Source organism: Mustela lutreola, chromosome 4 (assembly GCF_030435805.1).
Source record: "Mustela lutreola isolate mMusLut2 chromosome 4, mMusLut2.pri, whole genome shotgun sequence".
In the NCBI taxonomy this organism is placed as follows: domain Eukaryota; kingdom Metazoa; phylum Chordata; class Mammalia; order Carnivora; family Mustelidae; genus Mustela; species Mustela lutreola.
In genome coordinates, this window is record NC_081293.1 from 30,079,987 (window position 1) to 30,097,485 (window position 17,499).

The window sequence follows — 17,499 nt, forward strand, 5'->3', positions numbered from 1 at the left end:
GTTAGCTGTGGGGACTTAGGCAGGTCCCTTGTCTCTTGCACCTCGGGTTCTTCATCTGTAAATCAAGCAGGCAAATCATTCCCAGCTCGGGGTTGTGGTGAGGGTTAATGAATGGGTGTGAAATGGCTGGCACATGAGGGAATATATGTGAAATGCTGCAGAAATGTTAAGTAGTATCAGTTTCACTGTGGTCCCACGGCATCTCCTCTACCTGTCCCTCCTGTTGTTGAATGAACTGTAAGCACCCAGAATCATCAGAGACTGAGACTCCTCTTTCCTGGTAGCCTCCTACCATACCTGGTACCCACAGGATGGCAGACTCCTGAGCCTCCCCTAGTGGGCCGCCTGGTAGCAACTGGCAGTTCTACTGTCCTCTGAGACCTTCAAGTCTCCTTCAATACCCAGATGCCAAAGTCAGGATGGGAATGGAAGTTCCCAGACATGCGTCTCAGAGGGGCTGTGACCCCTGGAGCACCCTGCCCTGCCCATAAACCTCCTTCTGTTTCTCCCAGGCCTCTGTCCTCTCAGAATCTGCCCCATAGGGCTCAGCAGAGCCCCTCTCTCCAGCAACTAACAGCCTCTCTTCTTCCTGGTCAGCTGCCCTCCGACTCAGTGCAGGACACCAGGGTGGAGGGCAGCTACAAGGAGCCAGAAGGCAGATTACACACCGACATGAGCCGGGTCCCAGTGCTGGGTGCTTACCGCCGGTGCCATCGACCCACACCGCCCGCTGTTTATCTGTCTTCCTGACACACCTAATTACCCAGGTTGCAGCTGCCAGAGCGTTTGCTCTTCCTAAATCACGGGCTCCCGTCTCCCCTCGCCCGGGCCTCCAGGCCTCTCTGCCTGCAGAGGGCCTGCCATTGATTTTGCCGTTCCCATTTATGATCTACAAGGCTCTGCATCACTGTTGCACATTTTACCTTAATTAGTTTATTCTTCTGGGCGTCCCTAGTCAGCTCAGAAGCCAGGAGGTGGAACAGGGGAAGAGGCTAACAACGCGGGACGCCCTGACCCCGCCGGCCACAAAGCCCAGGGCCTGGCCCAACAGCAGCACCCTACCACAGCAGCTGGCTAAGACCAAGGCTCGTTCCGCAGGGTGCTAATAGGTGAGCTGCACAAAGGGGTTCCGTGGCCAGCTGTGCTCGGGACAGGCTGAATTAAAAAAGATTCAGTAGATAATTTATTGCAGGGCTTGTCGAAGTTTTAATAGACTGATGTCCACTGAGATTCTCCAAGCAGGAGGATGGAAGTTGTGGTCGTTCCCAAACTCAGATGATCACAGAATCTTCCAGGCAGCTCACGAGACCAGGCTTCCATAAAAGCAGGCTCTGGGAAATGTTTATCTTGGGGGAACAGGAGAAGTTGGAGGTGATGAGGCAAACAGAGGAAGACAGAGGCACCCTGGGGCCATACGCTCCTCTGGTCTCACTGAGGCAGGACATCCGCAGCATGAGGAATTGCTCCCACTGAACGTGGAGGTGTGTGTCATGCTCCGCAGAGCCCCAGCTGCTGGCAGCTGCTTTCTCACACTGGCCCACACGGGGCTAGAAGTTAACCCCAGTATTGCAGGGGAGACTAGCCTAGCTGGAGGGACCATCTAAAGGGGCCCTGGTCTGACAGAGAAGGGCAAGGGTTGCTTGCTGTTGGTGGAGGCTAGAGACCCAGAAACCTGCAGGGCCATCGTCAGAGGTCCCCCAAGCATTAGGAAATGATGACAAGGTTGCCACTGCCTCAGGAACAGCTTTGAGCATGGCAGTCCAGGCCCACAGCCCCTTCTCTGCAGCCCTCAAATCCAAAACACTCTGAAAGCCTCAAGTGCTTTTTTTTTTTTTTTAAGTTTGTGGGAAAATGAATTGCTGGCAAAACCTGTCCTGAGCTGACGTGAGCTATTTATAGGCTTTATTTATCCCACTTAGTGTGAATATTCATCTATTTTACTGCAGAAATATTAATGTGTTTAATTACAAGGTGCTGCCCCATGCCTCCCGGGGGTGTTATGTAATAAACGGTGTGTGCACTGTGTTACCTTTCTAAAATGTGAAAGAACAAAATCTAAATTTCTAAGTACGTCTGGCCCCCCGAGATGGCGCTGCAGTCCTCAGACTGGGGTGGCATGGGCCGACCTGGGCAGCTCCGACCCGGGGCTGGGGGCTGTCGTGCATTTTATCCTGTAATTCTCACAGCCTCCTCTGAGGGAGGAGGCTCGGATGGTACCCCGAGGCCCAGATGAGGAAACCGAGGCTGGAGAGGGTAAAGGGCCAGCAAGGCCCCAAGCTAAGGGGAGTCGGCACCTGTGCTTCTGTCCAGATCCAGTTCCTCGGTTGCCCCAGTGGGCTTCCCTCACCAGCCACAGCAGTTCTGTGCCCACCCCAGCTGCACTCCCCAGCCCAAGCCTCCACACACAAATACCAGTAGGCCTCCCGGATTGGCTTCCAACTCTGCTCACAAAAGGCCTTCCCTCCCCCCGGACGGGCCTCTGCACCTCTGGGAGGGTCAGAGGGCTCTCTGCTCCAGGGCCAGCTTCCTAGGGTCTGGGGAGCATCTCAGAAGCCACCGCCAGACCCCACGGACCACACAGCAAACACGCTGGTCCCTGTGGTCTTAGGAGGTTTCCACAGGAGGCCACTTAGAGAGCAAAGCCTTTTGTCTTCTCCTGGGCAGAACTCCCTGAGGGATCCTTCATAAGTGCCCTCTCCTAACATGGTCCCACTCCCTCAGTCCTACTCAGCCACTCATTTCGCACACAGACTCTCACCAGGCAGTGTGGAGCCGAGGTCCCAAAGGATCTTGGAGAGGACCCCATCTGTAACCTGGGAATGACCACTTCCGGCTAATACCCCACACACACACCTCGAGGGGGCGCTGTGTTCTCCTTCTGTGTACATCAACTCGGGTATTCTTCACAGCAAACTGGTTGTAGCTATGACTCTCATCCCATCTGCAAATGGGAAAACTGAAGCTCAGAGATGCTAAGCAACTTGCCCAAAGTCAACAACTAGCCCCTAGAATAGTGGAATCTGGGTAGAACAGAGACCAGGATGGGGGCTTGTTTACTCTAAACCCCAAGGTCTTAACCACTGCGCCATACAGCTCCCTTCAGCCTAAGCCATGGCCTCCACCCTGGGCCAGCCAGAGAGTCAAGTGCAGGGGTCTGTCCCCAGGGCCACTCGTCCCCCAGCTCACATTCCTGGCTTCCTACAGTTGCCCCTTTGCTGTCCCTCCTGTGTTTCCTATGCCAGCCCTTGAGCGTGGAACATGACCCCTCCCAAAATACGAACGCTCTGGGGCTCACATGAGCAAGAAGCCAACTAGGGGTCATGGCAGAGTGGAGCTCTCTAAGTGGCCTTACAAGGGATTGAGCCTCTGGCCACCAGGAGTTCTTTGCTCTTCCCCAAAATAAACTGCGCGGTGCCATGCGTGCGACTCCCTAAGCTGGCAGTCCTCGGCCTCCATCCAGCTCTGAAAGGGGTGGAGACCCCAGCCCCGAGGGCCTCCCAGGGCTGCTCACTCCTTTCACCCCACCTGGCACTGACACTGACCCTACTGCCATCAGGTTCCCCTGGGGGTGGGCGACAAGTCCGTCAGAGCTCCACCTCCAGCCCCTTTCTGGATCTGGGCTTAGAGCTCCAGCTACCAAACAGCACTGTTTCTTCTCAGACCCAAATGAGGTCCTGTGATCTAGCAGAGAATGAAGGAAAAGGTCCCGGAGAAAGAGACATCCTGGGTAGGATTTGGGTGCTGGAATATCAGCAAGCTCAGATCTCTCGTACGGTCGGCGCAGGCATAGGGGGCCAGGTGTAAACCCCGCTGTTGAGGGTCATCTCAGACCCACGGTAGATCTGTGGCTACTGAGGCCTGGGTTGGCCATTTTCATAAACCAGTCTCTTCTCTCAACCGAAAACACCCCAGCGCCCCCCAGACAGAGAGAGCCTCACCCACCTGCTGTGGGGAGCGCTCACCTTGCCTCGATCACCTATCTACCTGTGGCCCCAACCACCTGTGGCAGGTGTCCCGAAACCTACCTGCACACTGGGCCACCATCCACCAGCCTCCCTTCCTCTTCTCTCCAGGGGTGGCCACGTACACGGACAAGTTGTTCAAGTTCCGCAACAACCGCTGGGAAGACATCCTCAGCGACGAGGTCAACGTGGCCCGTGGTGTGGCCAGCCTCTTTGCCGGGCGCTCCGTGGCCTGCGTGGACAGGACGGTGAGCTTAGGGGTGCATGGGGGCCTGGGGAGAAGAGGGGGCCAGACAGCAACGTGAGAGCTCACAGGGGACATGGAAGGAAGCCCACAGGCAGACATGGCCCAACAGAGCAGGCTGTCCAGGGCAGAGCCCAAAGATGCATCCCCCACAGTGCCTTGCATGTAGCAGGTGCTAAATACTGACAAGATTTTCAGGGTGAGTTACTATCTGCTTTCACATCCTTTCTCCCTTGAGGCTCTCCCAGCAACCAGCAAGGAACCTGGTCAGGGCCTGTCCTCACCGTGTCCATTGGGCAGAGGAGGGCACTAAGGCCCAGCTTAGGCACTAATTGGCCTGAGGCCCCCAACGAGATTGGCAGTGTGACTAGGACATGAATCAGACTCTTCTAGCTCTAAACCTTGTGATCATTCAGTCATTCAGCCAATATTTATTAAGCCTTTACTATGTGCCAGGCATTGAGCCATACGGCTCTTGCTGAAAATATTTGTGGAACGACGAAGGAATGACAAAAAGATTGGTTAGTGGGTGAAGGAGGGTGGCCTGAATGTCCCAGTCCTCTGGTTAATCAGTAGCTCGGTCACTGCTTTCGTGCCTGCTCGTTCCCCCCATAGCAGGTGCCAAGCCAAAGCAGGTAGGGAGGAAAGGCGGAAAGGGAGGGGCAGGAGCAGACAGCCACCTGCCCCAGCGGGTGGCTCCGGCCCAGGCTTGCGTCCCCGCAGCCCCAGCCAGAGCCTGAGCTTGGTGGTGGAGGCCATTTATTCCTCCTGTCACCTGCTCCCCTGCTGCCCCCTCCTTGGCTTCAGAGACAGGCGTCAGTAAATCAGGGGCCCAGCTGCTGTCTAGCTTCCATTCCGGGGGCAGGGGCAAGGGGCCAGGGGCCTGGCTAGTTTCAGGATGGAGATGGCACCGAGGGGATTGGGGATTCAGCGTGAATCTTCACAGCAGGGGCCTCCAGGCCTTGGGAGAAGGCAGGTGCCAGGTATAAATATTTATTTCTTAACAAGCTGGTGCTGGGAAAAGAAGCCAAGCTGGGCTGTGAAGCCACATTTAGCCCTGACCTGAATCTTTGCCACCTGGACTCCTGCCTGGTGGGAGGGGGGGAGGAGGCCGTGGCTCTATGAGCCGCCTCAAAAGAGTGAGAAGGGTCTGGAGGGTGCCAGGCCTGGCCGCTGCCGGGAGCCTCTTGCCAGCCTCCTGCTTCCTGCCTCGCTCCGGCGGAACCAAGGCTTCCCACACTTGGCCAAGGTGAGAATCATCTCCGAGCTGGGGACAGGGCCTGAAGGTTAATCACAAAGAGATGCACTCTTTGTCCTAACAAGGTCATCTGCACGCCCACTCTTTTAACCACAGGACAAAGGTACCATATGAAATACAAAAAAAAAAAAAAAAGAAAGAAAGAAAGAAAGAAAAGAAACAACAACAAAAAGCTTTGGCACGCAGGCACTCGGAGAACTAGGAAAAAACCCTACAGGGTCTGCCACCAGGAGAAGGGCTCCTTTCTGGGTCCAGCCACCACTGCCACCCTGGCAATCCCTGGGTCCTGAGAACTGGAAGGGGGGCGGGGAATAGAGCCAGGTCATGGCCACTCTGGGATGCTGCGCAATGTAGGAAACACAGAAGCAATCTTAACAATAATGACAGCTAACCATAATGAGAGAGCAGCCCACCAAGCCCTGAGCTCGGGGCTTTATTCACTTTGTTTACTGATTCTTCACAATAGGCTTATGAGGTACCTGTCATTATCCCCATTTTACAGATCTGGAAACTAAGGCGTCCAGCAATTAAGAAACTTGACCTTGGTCAACGTAGTTAAATGGCAGGCAAAGCCAGAAATTGACTGTCCCACGGAGACCTTGCCCCTAGGTGAACTGGTGTCAGTCACCAATTTCTAACCACAGGTGCTGTTACAGTGTTCACCTACCCCTTCCTCAGCCCCACAGCACCCCCACCCCCCAGCACCGATGCCTTTTAGTTGACCTGTTCCCAGAGTGTGGTCTCCGGACCAGCAGCACCAGCAACATTGTCGGAAATGCAGATTCTCCAGACCAGACCCAAACTCCCTCCTCCAGACCTACTGCGTCTGAATCCACGGGGCGGGGGAGGGGGGCAGAAGTCTGGGTTTGAGTGAGCCCTGCAGGTGACTCTGGCGCAGGCCATAGTGGGACAGCTGTCCCTCAGGTAAAGGTCTCAACCCTACCACATGCCCTTCCTGTCCTGTCTCCAGCGCCCCCGTCCCCTCTAGGCCCCAAACCTGACACCCTCGCCTGCCCTTTGTCTGCAGCCGCCTCATCACTCACCCACCTTTCTGGATCCAGCTCAAAGCTGATCTCTTACAAGAAGCGTTCCCCGATCGATAATGATTATGCCTCATGTTTATATAGCATTTTTATCTCTTGGAGACCTTTCACATGTGTTGTCTCATTTCATCTTCTCAACAACCCTGCCAGGAAGCAGGGGGAGTATGAATCCCCTTTAACACATGAGGAGACGCAGCCAAAGTGGGTGAGGAAACTGTCCAAGGACAAAGCCACAGAGGGGCAGAGCCTGGACCGGGACCAGGCTAATATCCCTAGACCATGGCTCTCCAGGTGTGGTTCCTGACTCAACAGCATCGGCTTCACCTGGGAACTTGTTCAAGATGCAAACTCTCGGGCCCCACCCTAGAGCTCCCAAATCAGAAACTTGGGGGATGAGACCCAGCATCTATGGTTGAACAAGAGCTCCATGTGATTCTGATGTAGACTGAAGGCGGACCCCACTGCCCTGGGGAGCCTCTCCCCGGGCTCATCTCTGCAGCCCCCTCACTGTCCCAAGGTGACTGTAGTCAAGGCCACAACGGCAAATTTCTGCAGTCCCCTGCCATTGTAACGCACCTATGTTTGTCAACTTTTATAATCCCCATAGAGTGAAGAAAGGAACTAGGTATAATAGAATTTTATAAACATCCTAATTTCCAGCCAAGTGCCTTTCAGTTCATTTGGGCTTAATTGCCCATTTGTGGCAGGGATTGCCAACAGCTGGTAGGGTCAGGCGTGGGCCCGGGGATGGCACACTTTCCCTTTCGGCCCCTTTCATTCAGTCTTCATCTGATCATTCCACGCACATACACTGAGCTCCTGCCACCGGCAGGTGCCTCTCAGAGTTCTCCCCTAGTCACGAAGCTGTGCCATGAAGCCCTGCATCTCGAACTTCGGTTTTGTGCAGGGATCCCATGGGGGTGGTGTGAAAACTCAGATACTGCTTCATCGGGCCTGACAAAGGGGACAGGCCACTGAGAGTCTGCAGTTCTGACTTGCTCCCCCATGACAGCAGTGCTGCTGAGTGACAAGCCTGGGAACTCACAGTGTCCCAGCAGCAGGACGGAGCCTCAGATAACTGAAGCAGAGGGGGCATCGGCATCTTTAGGGAATATCTTTGCCTCCTCCTTCTCCAGCCCCCGAAACGCCCTTTCTTGCATTTTCTATTTTGGCAACACCGAACGAACCACTTGTGGTTTCCCTACATACATCATTCTCTAGAGTATCATTTCTGCCTGGAAGGTTCTTTCCTGCACACTTCACCTGGCTGAGACACCTCTTAGAAAACCTTTTCTGAACTCTGCTGATTCAGTGCTCCTTCCTCTGGGAGCCCCTCTTCTGTGCACGAGCAAAGGCTGTACATAGTCTCTCTCCCTCTCTTTAAAAAAAAAAAAAAAATTAATTCCAGTCTAGTTCACATTTTTTAAAAATTTTATTTCCGGGTTTGTTAACTTACATGTTCTCTGAATCCTATATGTTCTTGTATTACGGTTGCCATGTCCGCATCCCCTCAAGAGACCGTAAGTCCCTTTGTTGGCCTCAGCCACCCGTCAGTCAGACTCAAGTAGCTCTTCGTCAGCTCCCCCAAAGAAAACATTCCCACGGAAGGGATAAAGCCAGTGATCAGTTAGGTGGGATGGGGGTTTGGCTTACAAGAAGTTCGGTTGGGAAAGAAATCGAAGTCAGCCACGCGGGCCAAGGGCAGAGAAGAGAGTGGCCTGGAACTCAGCTGTTTCTCTCGCGTTGTTTCGCGTTTCTAGCTTGTGTTTAAACAAGGTGACAAGCAACTGGAGAGCAAAGATGTTGTCTTGGGGACATTTCGAGCTGAATGCGCTGCAGGTAGTTGGAGCTCAAGAAATATCTGCTATCTGATGGGTTGGAGGAAAATGATGAGAAGGATGAGGGGAAAGCTGGAAAACTGTTCGGATGCAGAAAACAGGTGGCTCTCTGGGGAGAAAGGAGGCATCCATTGAAAAAATGACACGGTTCTAATAACAGGCAGACAAGAAGCGTTTGTCAGTGGGGTTTCAGACCAGAGCAGACAAGGATGGTAGCAAGGAGGAGCTGGTGCCCAGGGCTTCTCCTGGATGCAAAGGCAAAAAATGTTTGAGACAGCATTACAAAGGCAGAAGCAATACACTATTTCTTTCTGGTAATGTGGGCAAACAGAGGAACTGGAAGGGGGGGGGGGCCTGCATATCCAAGCCTCTTAGGCCATCAAAATAGCAGAATGAAGGAATCCAGGGTGGGAGGTGGGGAGGGAGATGACTCTAGAATTTGCTTGTCATCTTGGCTGGGGTGAGCTTGAATGGGAGAGAGAGAGAGACTGAGAATAATGGGAATTGGTAGATCAATCAATCAGCAAATATTTATTGAGCAGCTACCCTGGCTGGCAGCTGGAGAGAGCTCAGCTGGAGAGAGGCACATTAGAAAATTGTCTATAAAAAGGTGGTTGTGGGGGAGAGGGAGGGATGTGTTCTTCTGGAACAGGATAGAAGGAGAAGCCAGGCTGCTTTGTTGTAGGAATCGGCGGAGCGGCGGGGAGGGGGTGCAGTCTGCAGCCTCAGGGAAAAGTGATTCTGGAGTTGGGCCCCACATGGCCCGCAAGGCCCTTCACACCAGACCCCAGGGAGAGGAAGCTGAGCCAAAAAAGACCCATGGTCCTACACGAGGAGAGGGAGAGCCCCTTTCTTGGAAAGAGACCACGACGAGCCCAGATGGGCCTGCTCACCTACCGTCCTTCCCTTCTTCCCCAGGGCTCTGGACGCTACTCTATCTACATCGCCAATTATGCCTACGGTAACGTGGGCCCTGACGCCCTCATTGAAATGGACCCCGAGGCCAGTGACCTCTCCCAGGGCATTCTGGCGCTCAGAGATGTGGCTGCTGAGGCCGGGGTCAGCAAATACACAGGTAGGCAGAGTGACACCAGGTGGCGGGGTGGCAGGCTGGGGTGCTGTGAGTTGGAAGGGCGGGAGGCCTGGGGCCTGGGGCTGGGGGCTGGGCCCGGCAAGGCTGAGTCTAGTTCATCAGCGACCATGGGAGAAGAGGGGTTTGTGTCCCTGGGAGGGGAGGATGAAGGCTTTTTTCCCAACCCACCCCCAACAGGCAGCTCCTCCAACACTGCCTCTCCAAGGGTTGGTGAGCTATCTGGCAGGTGTGGGCTTTGGGGGACCCCGTGGGGGCCGTGAGACATAGGATGAGAACACTGTAACATCCTATCCCCAGAACATTTTGCCCCATCCCCCGCTGAAACCCAAATGATGGGCGAACACGTTCTGGAGGAGAAAACTGACAAATCACAAAGGCCGAGGTTTAAAGAATTCTTTATTGCCAAACAGCAGATGAAATTATTTACTTATACATAAGCAGCCAGGAATTGAGTGCTAAATCCCTAAGCTTCAGCTGGGTCCCGTCTCGGATAACTGAGCTCAAAGAATTGTGTTCTTGTTCCAAAACCTCTCCGGCCCCTTTTCTTGAAGCCATGTCCCCCTCCCCACATACACACACCTCTCTGGATGGGGGACCTATTGTCAGAGTCTCTGACAGGGAGATCTTTCTAGGGAAGGCTGTTTTTCTAATTTGAGCACGGCTGCTGACTAAACTCTGATAAACTGCCAATAGACTGCTGATTGCAGAGCAATCCGGTTCCTGCTCTGGGTGCCAGAAACCAGGAAGCCAGAGCTGTGCACAGCCACGTCTCACGTGAACTTCGGCTTCCCTTGTCCTGGTCCTGTCATTTGGATGTAGAGATCCCCTTGCTGGTTGACCTTCCTGATCTCTCCATCCCAGCTTCCCCAACAGACTTCCAAAGGGCCAGCCCACCCCAATCCAAATCCTGGGCCCGGAAGGATGCTTGGTTGGTGGGGGGTGGGGGGTGGGGTCATTTGGGCCATCCCCCTGCCTCCATACACCTGGGTGGGTAGCCAACTCTCAATGCCCTACCTAGAAAGGGTTGTCACAGCCTCTCCTGAGCTTATAATGCCTTTCTCTAGCCAACTTTCCACTTTGCTGAGACAGGGAGATTGATGTTGACCTGTCTGACGAAGTTTGTGGGAACAAACGGCTAGACAGTAAAATAGTTTGCACAGCTCCAGCCCCATGCCAGCACGCACAAGCTCCGCACGTGAACGTGCAGACTTCCTGGCTGAGTGTCAGTAATAAACCATGCTTTCCTGGGAAAAGGAATAAACATGCAGGAGCTTCAGCCTAGATTTGTACCGTCAATTTTTCTGAATAGTTCCCAGTTCTGTGCATTGGGCTGGCTTGGCAATTAAGTGCCTTGGTCTGCAGGAGAAGGAGAGTGGGCTGGGGAGATGAAGTACTTGAAAATGATGAGCTGGAGGGAGGCGAGGTTGGGGAGAGAGGCTTCTCCATGGAATAAAAGGATTCAGGAGGTTGCGGCTGGGGTGCAGCATGAAGGGGGCATTGTTCGTGCTGGCTGGATCGGCGGAGGGGCTGGCAGGAACCGAGGAGGGGGCAGGAGGCGACCAAGAGGAGACAGCTGAGGAGGACGGCTGGGGATGGGAGCAGCAGCCAGCTGAGCCAGGCTGTACTGAAAGGACCGGGCAGCTCAAGGAAGGGGCAGCAGTTTCTGTGGAACACACAGGCAGGCGGGGGCAGCTGGTGTGCCCAGAGGACACGTTAGAGCGGCTCTGCAGACTTCCAAAAGCCATTTGGCTGAGAAGAACCTATTTGGCCCACCAAGTTACTATTGTGTCTGCCCGCCTTCCCCAGCCCACCCTTTCCTTGCCCACCAAGCCCCTCAACTCTACCCTGCAGACCCTGTTGTCACTTCGTTAATGACACATGGACATCTGGCTGCAAAACTAACCCAAAGCACCCCCCTGAGCCCCAGGGACGGACCCCAAATGTAAGGGCCGCCACTGGAGCCTGGCCTGATTGCTGAGTCTCTGGCACACAGCCAGTGCTCAGCTCCAGGCTCGGGCCCTGAGGCCTGGAGAAGGGGAGGGACACAGGCAGTGATGAGCAGACCCAGGAGGAAGCCAGCCATAGCCAGATGTGCAGTCCGGGAGCCACAGGTCCCCCAGAGCCCAGCCACACAACACCCAGCTGCTGGACAGACCTCAGAGAGTCTCTTGTTTTACAAAAGAGCCAACCGAGGTCCAGAGAGGAGAAGGGACTTGCCCAAGGTCACACAGAGGGTTTGCAGAGAAACTAGCGTCCTGAGCCCCAACCCCCAAAGCTTAACCAGCCACGATCCACTAACCTTTCTGGTGACCTCCAGCTGGAGCCTCCCAGCTCCAGCCCACAATACAGGAGGAGCTGTATCCCCGGGACACAGCCCCAGGGATTGGCACTCAAGGGCATGATTTTGACCCCCCAGTTTTTGTGGCTCGAGCAACTGCTTGGCCTAGGCTGTACCTGGCAGTAGGGGGAGGCCCGGACAAGCGGTGGGCAGGCTGGCCAGTGGTGCTGCCTGCCCTGTGCTGTCTGCTCTCCCGCGGGGGAAGGGAGGCCATCTCTCCAGACTGGAGCGAGTTGGCTGGCAGCTGCTGCTCTGCTAGGTCACAGTGCCATCTAGTGGCCAGTGTGCCCGCTCTCGGGGGACAGGAGGGCCACTGGCGGACCGAGGGTGCTGAGTTGAGCTGGTGCTGACTTGAGTGGAGGAAAGCCCACTCCCCCATGGCTCCTAGTTCAAGGAGAATCCCAAGCCCCGACTTTCCCAGATGTCTGCAGCCCCTCAGAGCCTTAAGGGTACAAGGAATCCTGAGAATTAGTCGCCCATGTGGCAGAAGGCCCGGCATGGAACCCAAGTAGAGGGAAGGTAAGGACCAGGACTCTGCACTGGCCTCTGCAGCCCTGAGTGACCTTGGGCACCTCCCCCAGCCCCTTTAAGCACCTTGAACTCACTGTCTGAACTACCATCTCGCGGAGCTGCTGAGAGGACAGGACCTGGTGCCACGGTCTGATGGCACAGGTGGCACCAGAATCTGGTGCCACAGGTCCTGCCTCAGCCTCCCGTCCTGTCCAGGCAGCGACGGGCCATTTATTAACCTCATGGGCCTCAGTTTTCTCACCTGCAGTGGGGGCACGAGAATGAAAGGAGGCATTGGACAGGCCTGGCTCAGGGGCGGGACCTTTGGAGTGCAGCAGACAGCAACCCCCTCCTCATCCAAGGTGCCCAGGAGGACAGCAGATGCAGAGAGCGTCATGCCAGACACAAGGTGCAGCCCAGAGCAAGCCCACCCACTGCTTCCCTGGAGGTGGCCTCCGTGGGGTCCCCTGTCCACCTTCCAGCCCTGGGTACAGTCACAGGGTTCTTCATGCCCCTCCACTGGAATCCGTTGGTCTCCATCTTCACCCTGCCTCCCCAGTGCCCCGGCCTCCACCCCTTCCCCAGGAGCTCTGCATTTTGGCCTCACCTCTTGAGGAAGCATCTGTCTGGGCTGCAAGGCGGCAGTTAAGGAATCCTTATAAGAAATTTGGAAAGAAAATGAAGGTGGCTTTAGGATATGGGGTGGGGATTTTTGCTGTTGGCTGGGAGCAGTGTAGAACAAAGCGGAGGGCAGATCTGATTTATAGGAAGTCATTACTGGAGGAGAAGGAGATGCCTAAAGCCCAGCTGAGGCCTCTGGCGGCTCCCCGTCAGCGGACTCCAGAGAGCTGACCACGGGCGACAGAGGGGGCCGCAGAGCCTCCCAGGCTGGCAGGCGGGCACTGCCTTGCAGTGGGATGTGACAGGCAGAACTGGAGGGACAGGCTCCTCGATGGGCTCCCTTGGGGACTGCAGCCCTGGGCCTTCCAGGGGAACCCAGTGCCCCAGGACATTGCGGTATCCATGCATTCGATGATTGACAAGAAGGGACATCACTTTTCTTTCAAAACAAACACAAATACTCTTATAATAGAAATGCGATCATGGTGCACTGTTTCTTCTGCTAAAATAAGAGATTTTAAAGAAAGGTCAAGCCTGCGGCTGGTCACTCTGGGGCTTACCAGGAGTCCAGCTCCCTCTTCTGCCGGGAGGATGCTTGAGTAGAAAGGTTTGGGAGGGCCCTCTGGGGCCAGCCCAGGCTCTGGGGTCACTCAGATGTGCGTTTGGACTGCGATCAGCAGCCCATTGGCTGCCCTCCTTGAGCCTTGGTTTCCTCGCCTGGAAAACGGGGCAGTGGGATAAGACGCGGATGGTGCCTAGGACAGGGGACTGGAGAACAGATGCCCAGATGAGCTGGGCTTCTTCAGAGCCCTGCCCATTCTCCTGTCCACTGCCCCGGCGGCATCCTACAGGGAGGGGCTGCCAGGATTGAGGGAGGAGTGGAATGTCCGCATCTAATACCCTCCGCCCCGTGTACTCGGAACCCTACCAGGTCGTGGGACGGCTCACAGGGGGTCGTGGGTGGCAGCACCAGCACTGACACATATCATTCTACCTTTGAATGTTTGGGGGAATTTAGGATTAAAGACCCTGTTACCATCCTGCCCTGACCCTCACTCCCCCTTCTCCCACACACCCGTGCACACGAGCACGCACACGCACACACACTGCCCATTCCTCCACCTCTGTGTTTTCCAGCATCTTTGCTACTCTTCTACAGATTCTTGGATGCTCTTGGCAGCCTGCAGGCCTTGGCATCCACAAGAATCGTATTTCTGTTGAGGTCTCAGTAGATTAATCCCATGGGTCCAGATTCTTGGGCCAACGAGCCTCACAAAGCCTCCCTCCACTGGCGTGGGCTCCAGCCACGCGGGCCCCAAATTTCAGCCTGGAGAAGGCACTGAAGGAGTGGGAAGGAACTTGGAGCTCTCAGTCCCTTCCCCAGTTCATGGGGAGGGATCCCAGGGCAGGAGAGCACACAGCTCAAGTTGCTTTAGCCAGAGCAGGTGCAGAGGCCAAGTAAGGACCTAGAGGCTCTTCCTTAGCATGGCAAATACTCCTGCCTCCTCGTGCCTGGGTCCTCCAGCCCCCAGCAGGATGCCCCCCCACCCTTATTTCTTTTTTTTTTTTTAAAGATTTTTATTTATTTATTTGACAGAGATCACAGGTAGACAGAGAGGCAGGCAGAGAGAAAGGAGGAAGCAGGCTCCCTGCTGAGCAGAGAGCCTGATGTGGGACTTGATCCCAGGAGGTTTTAACCCACTGAGCCACCCAGGTGCCCCCCCACCCTTATTTCATGTGGCCTCGCTTTCCCATTCCACTCCAGCTCTCAGATACAATCCAACTTGGCGGCCAACCACCCCAGGACTGCCTAGATGCCATCTGAGAAATGGATCACCTGTACCTAAATCGGACTTGGGTCCACCTCACCAGAGGGCTCGGGGTTTAGCGGTGCAGTTTTTGAGGGTTAATGAGGTTACCCCGTGGGACTCAGGATCACTGGGCGGATAATCAGAGGGGCTTCCAGAATGTGGCAGGGGAAGGCTTTTTCTCCAGTCACTCCACCTCTCCCAACCAGCTTCAGGGGCAGAGTGAGAAGCCTTCAGGCGGGGCTGGGCAGGAGGCTGCGTTTGCACCCAATAGCAGAAAAAGGAGGCCTTAGAAGTCTGCAAGTGCTGGGGAAATAAGATTTTATTCCCCTAGCAGGTGGGAAATCGTCCCAACTAATGACTATGTGGCACCTGACATTTTCCAAAGTGCCTTCCGAAAACCAGCTCACTTAATATTTATGACAGTTTATGAGAAGAAGCTGTTGTTACAATCAGCCTCCCATTAGCACTGAGAAAACAGAGGCCCAGAAAGGTCCGCTGATGTGCCCAAGGTCACATGCACACTTTCTGATCCGGTCTTCTTTCCCATCACCGGGGCTGCCCCTCCAGCCCTAGCTGGGGAGCTGCTTGTCCCCAAGAACATGGGCCACCGCAGATACAGAAGAACGAATTGATGTAAAGTAGAATCTCACTCCCTACTGGGACATCATCCTCTGAGGCAGTTCCTCACTGCCCCTTGGGTGACCCCAGAAGGCGTGGGCTCAACTTCGGGAGAGAGAGAGAGTTGGGGGAGGGGAGAACTTCAGGGAGAAGAGACGGAATCGGGAACCTCTGTCATGGACGCTGCAGGGTGGATAGATGTTACTGGTTTGAAGAAGATTTACGTGCTCCACCTGGGAACGCACCTCTGCAGCGCAGCAAGGGGCACAGACGCCCGGCAGCCCCTGCCTCAGCCCCGAACTGGGCTCTCCATCCTGAGGCTGCTGGGGCCGCTGCCCAAGGGGCTGGTTCCCTGACTGTCGATCACCTGCTCCCCAACTGGGCGGCGAACTTGCCAAGAGGGAGTCGTGGGTAACGTCTCTGTTATGGTCCGGTTGCCATGGCAATAAATTGTCACTAATTAGTAGTGTGGTTACCATGGCAATTTTCTAATAATTACAGGTTACAAATGGTACAAGGCTCCAACCCAACCCAATTAGTTAATTAGAAAGATTTAGAAATTTGTCCAAGAGGGAAATAACCTGCTTTGTAGAAAATGAAGAGAATGTGTCACAGCTTGAGAGCCAGAAGCAGAGAGGAAATTGGAGGACACCAGAGTGGGGAGGAAGGATGGAGTTGCACAGTGGCAAGTCCCACAGCCCCACCTGGAATTTCCGGGGGCCCAGGCAAGGCCCGGGGTTCCTCACCAAAGCCCGAAGCCTGTCCCTGGTTTGGAATCTGGCAGGATGGAGGCAGGGAACAGCTGTCAGCAGCCACTCCAGGGCTCCTCTCTGAATGGGCCTACGTGGCGCCCAGGTTACAGCCCAGCAGCCCTCCCTGCTGGCCTTATTAGGAAAGGCATCCAGAAGCCTCCCCGCCCCACACTGTGGCTCTCCGAATGAAAACTGCACGCCCCGTCTTAGGTGATGCTACCCAGGATTACTGTGGATTGAGTGACTCCATTTTCAGGAGGCTTGGGCTCTCCTGGAGAGCTAAGTAGATTACCTGTGTTTCTCTGGAGCTCAACCACGAGAGCAAGGGGAATGGCATTGACGTTGGACCCATCCCCTCCTCCTGGCCCCTTACGCCCGACCTGGGGGGCAGGCTTCATTGCACAGGTGAGAAAAGCCCCCCGATTTCCTCCAGGGACCTTTCCCAGAAGGCAGGAGGAGTCCGGGAACCAAGTGAACCTCCATCCCACTTTAGCACACTTTATGGAAACCTCTTCCCCAGCCAGAGCCAGGCAGGCAGTTGGTGGGGGTGGGGGGGTGGGGCGCCCAACATCACTCAAGTCCGCCTGAGCTCCCGCTTATTTAACAAATAACAACAGTTCTTCTGAGTTTTCTGGTAACTATTCTTATTGTACTGAACAGCCTGTTAGAGCCACACCTTTCAAACTTTACTGGGCACATAGCCACCTCTGCTAGAAGAGAGGTACTGACTGGCAGGGGGGTAGGGAGGGACTGGGATTCTGCCTAACAAGCTTGCCCCCCCCCCATGGTGGGCCCAAGGACCTCACTCTGAGTAACAGGATGGTAGGGTTCACAAACCCCTTTCATGTGTCTCACCTCACGTGATCCTCGTAAAGATCCTAAAATAGAAAAAGCAGGTCATGCTACTCCTGTTTTACAGTTGAGGAAACTGAGGCTCAAAGGATACCATAAATTGCCCAAGGTCACACAGCTTATAAACAGCCGTGCTGGGACTAGAATCCATGTCCTGTCCTGGTCAGACTGTTTTCTGCCCAGTATTCCCAGGGACCAGGGCTATGGCTTCCGGGGCTTGATTCAAAATCCAGACGTCTTCATATTGGACTTGTTGACACAGGTAGCTCAAATTTGATCTTGGAGACATTAAACCCTAATGTAGAGCTGGATTGACTTCTTCCTTTTTTAAAAAGTATGCAATTATTGGATTTTTCCCTTTCCAACTGCAGAAGCGATTTTGTTACAACAAGCCAAACAACACAAAGACATTCCCAAAAAAGGCGAACTCCTGTCTCTCCTTCCTCCCTGACTCCCACCCCATCTGGCAGCCTGGGGTTAACAACGCAAGGCGTGGCCTTTCCCACTTCCCCCAAGCTCAAGGACAAGCTTGCATGAACACATCCAGAAATATCATATG

General features: G+C 54.7%; 1 protein-coding gene across 3 annotated transcripts in view; it reads left to right on the forward strand.

The window, feature by feature from the left end:
* Window positions 1-17,499, forward strand: part of CRTAC1 (cartilage acidic protein 1) — a 135,126-nt gene that overhangs the window by 92,101 nt on the left and 25,526 nt on the right. For all 3 annotated transcript variants that reach the window (XM_059169258.1, XM_059169259.1, XM_059169257.1), the window contains exons 4-5: window positions 4,074-4,210; window positions 9,264-9,420. In XM_059169258.1, the coding sequence (XP_059025241.1) occupies window positions 4,074-4,210; window positions 9,264-9,420 (294 nt within the window). The remainder of the gene's footprint in view (window positions 1-4,073; window positions 4,211-9,263; window positions 9,421-17,499) is intronic.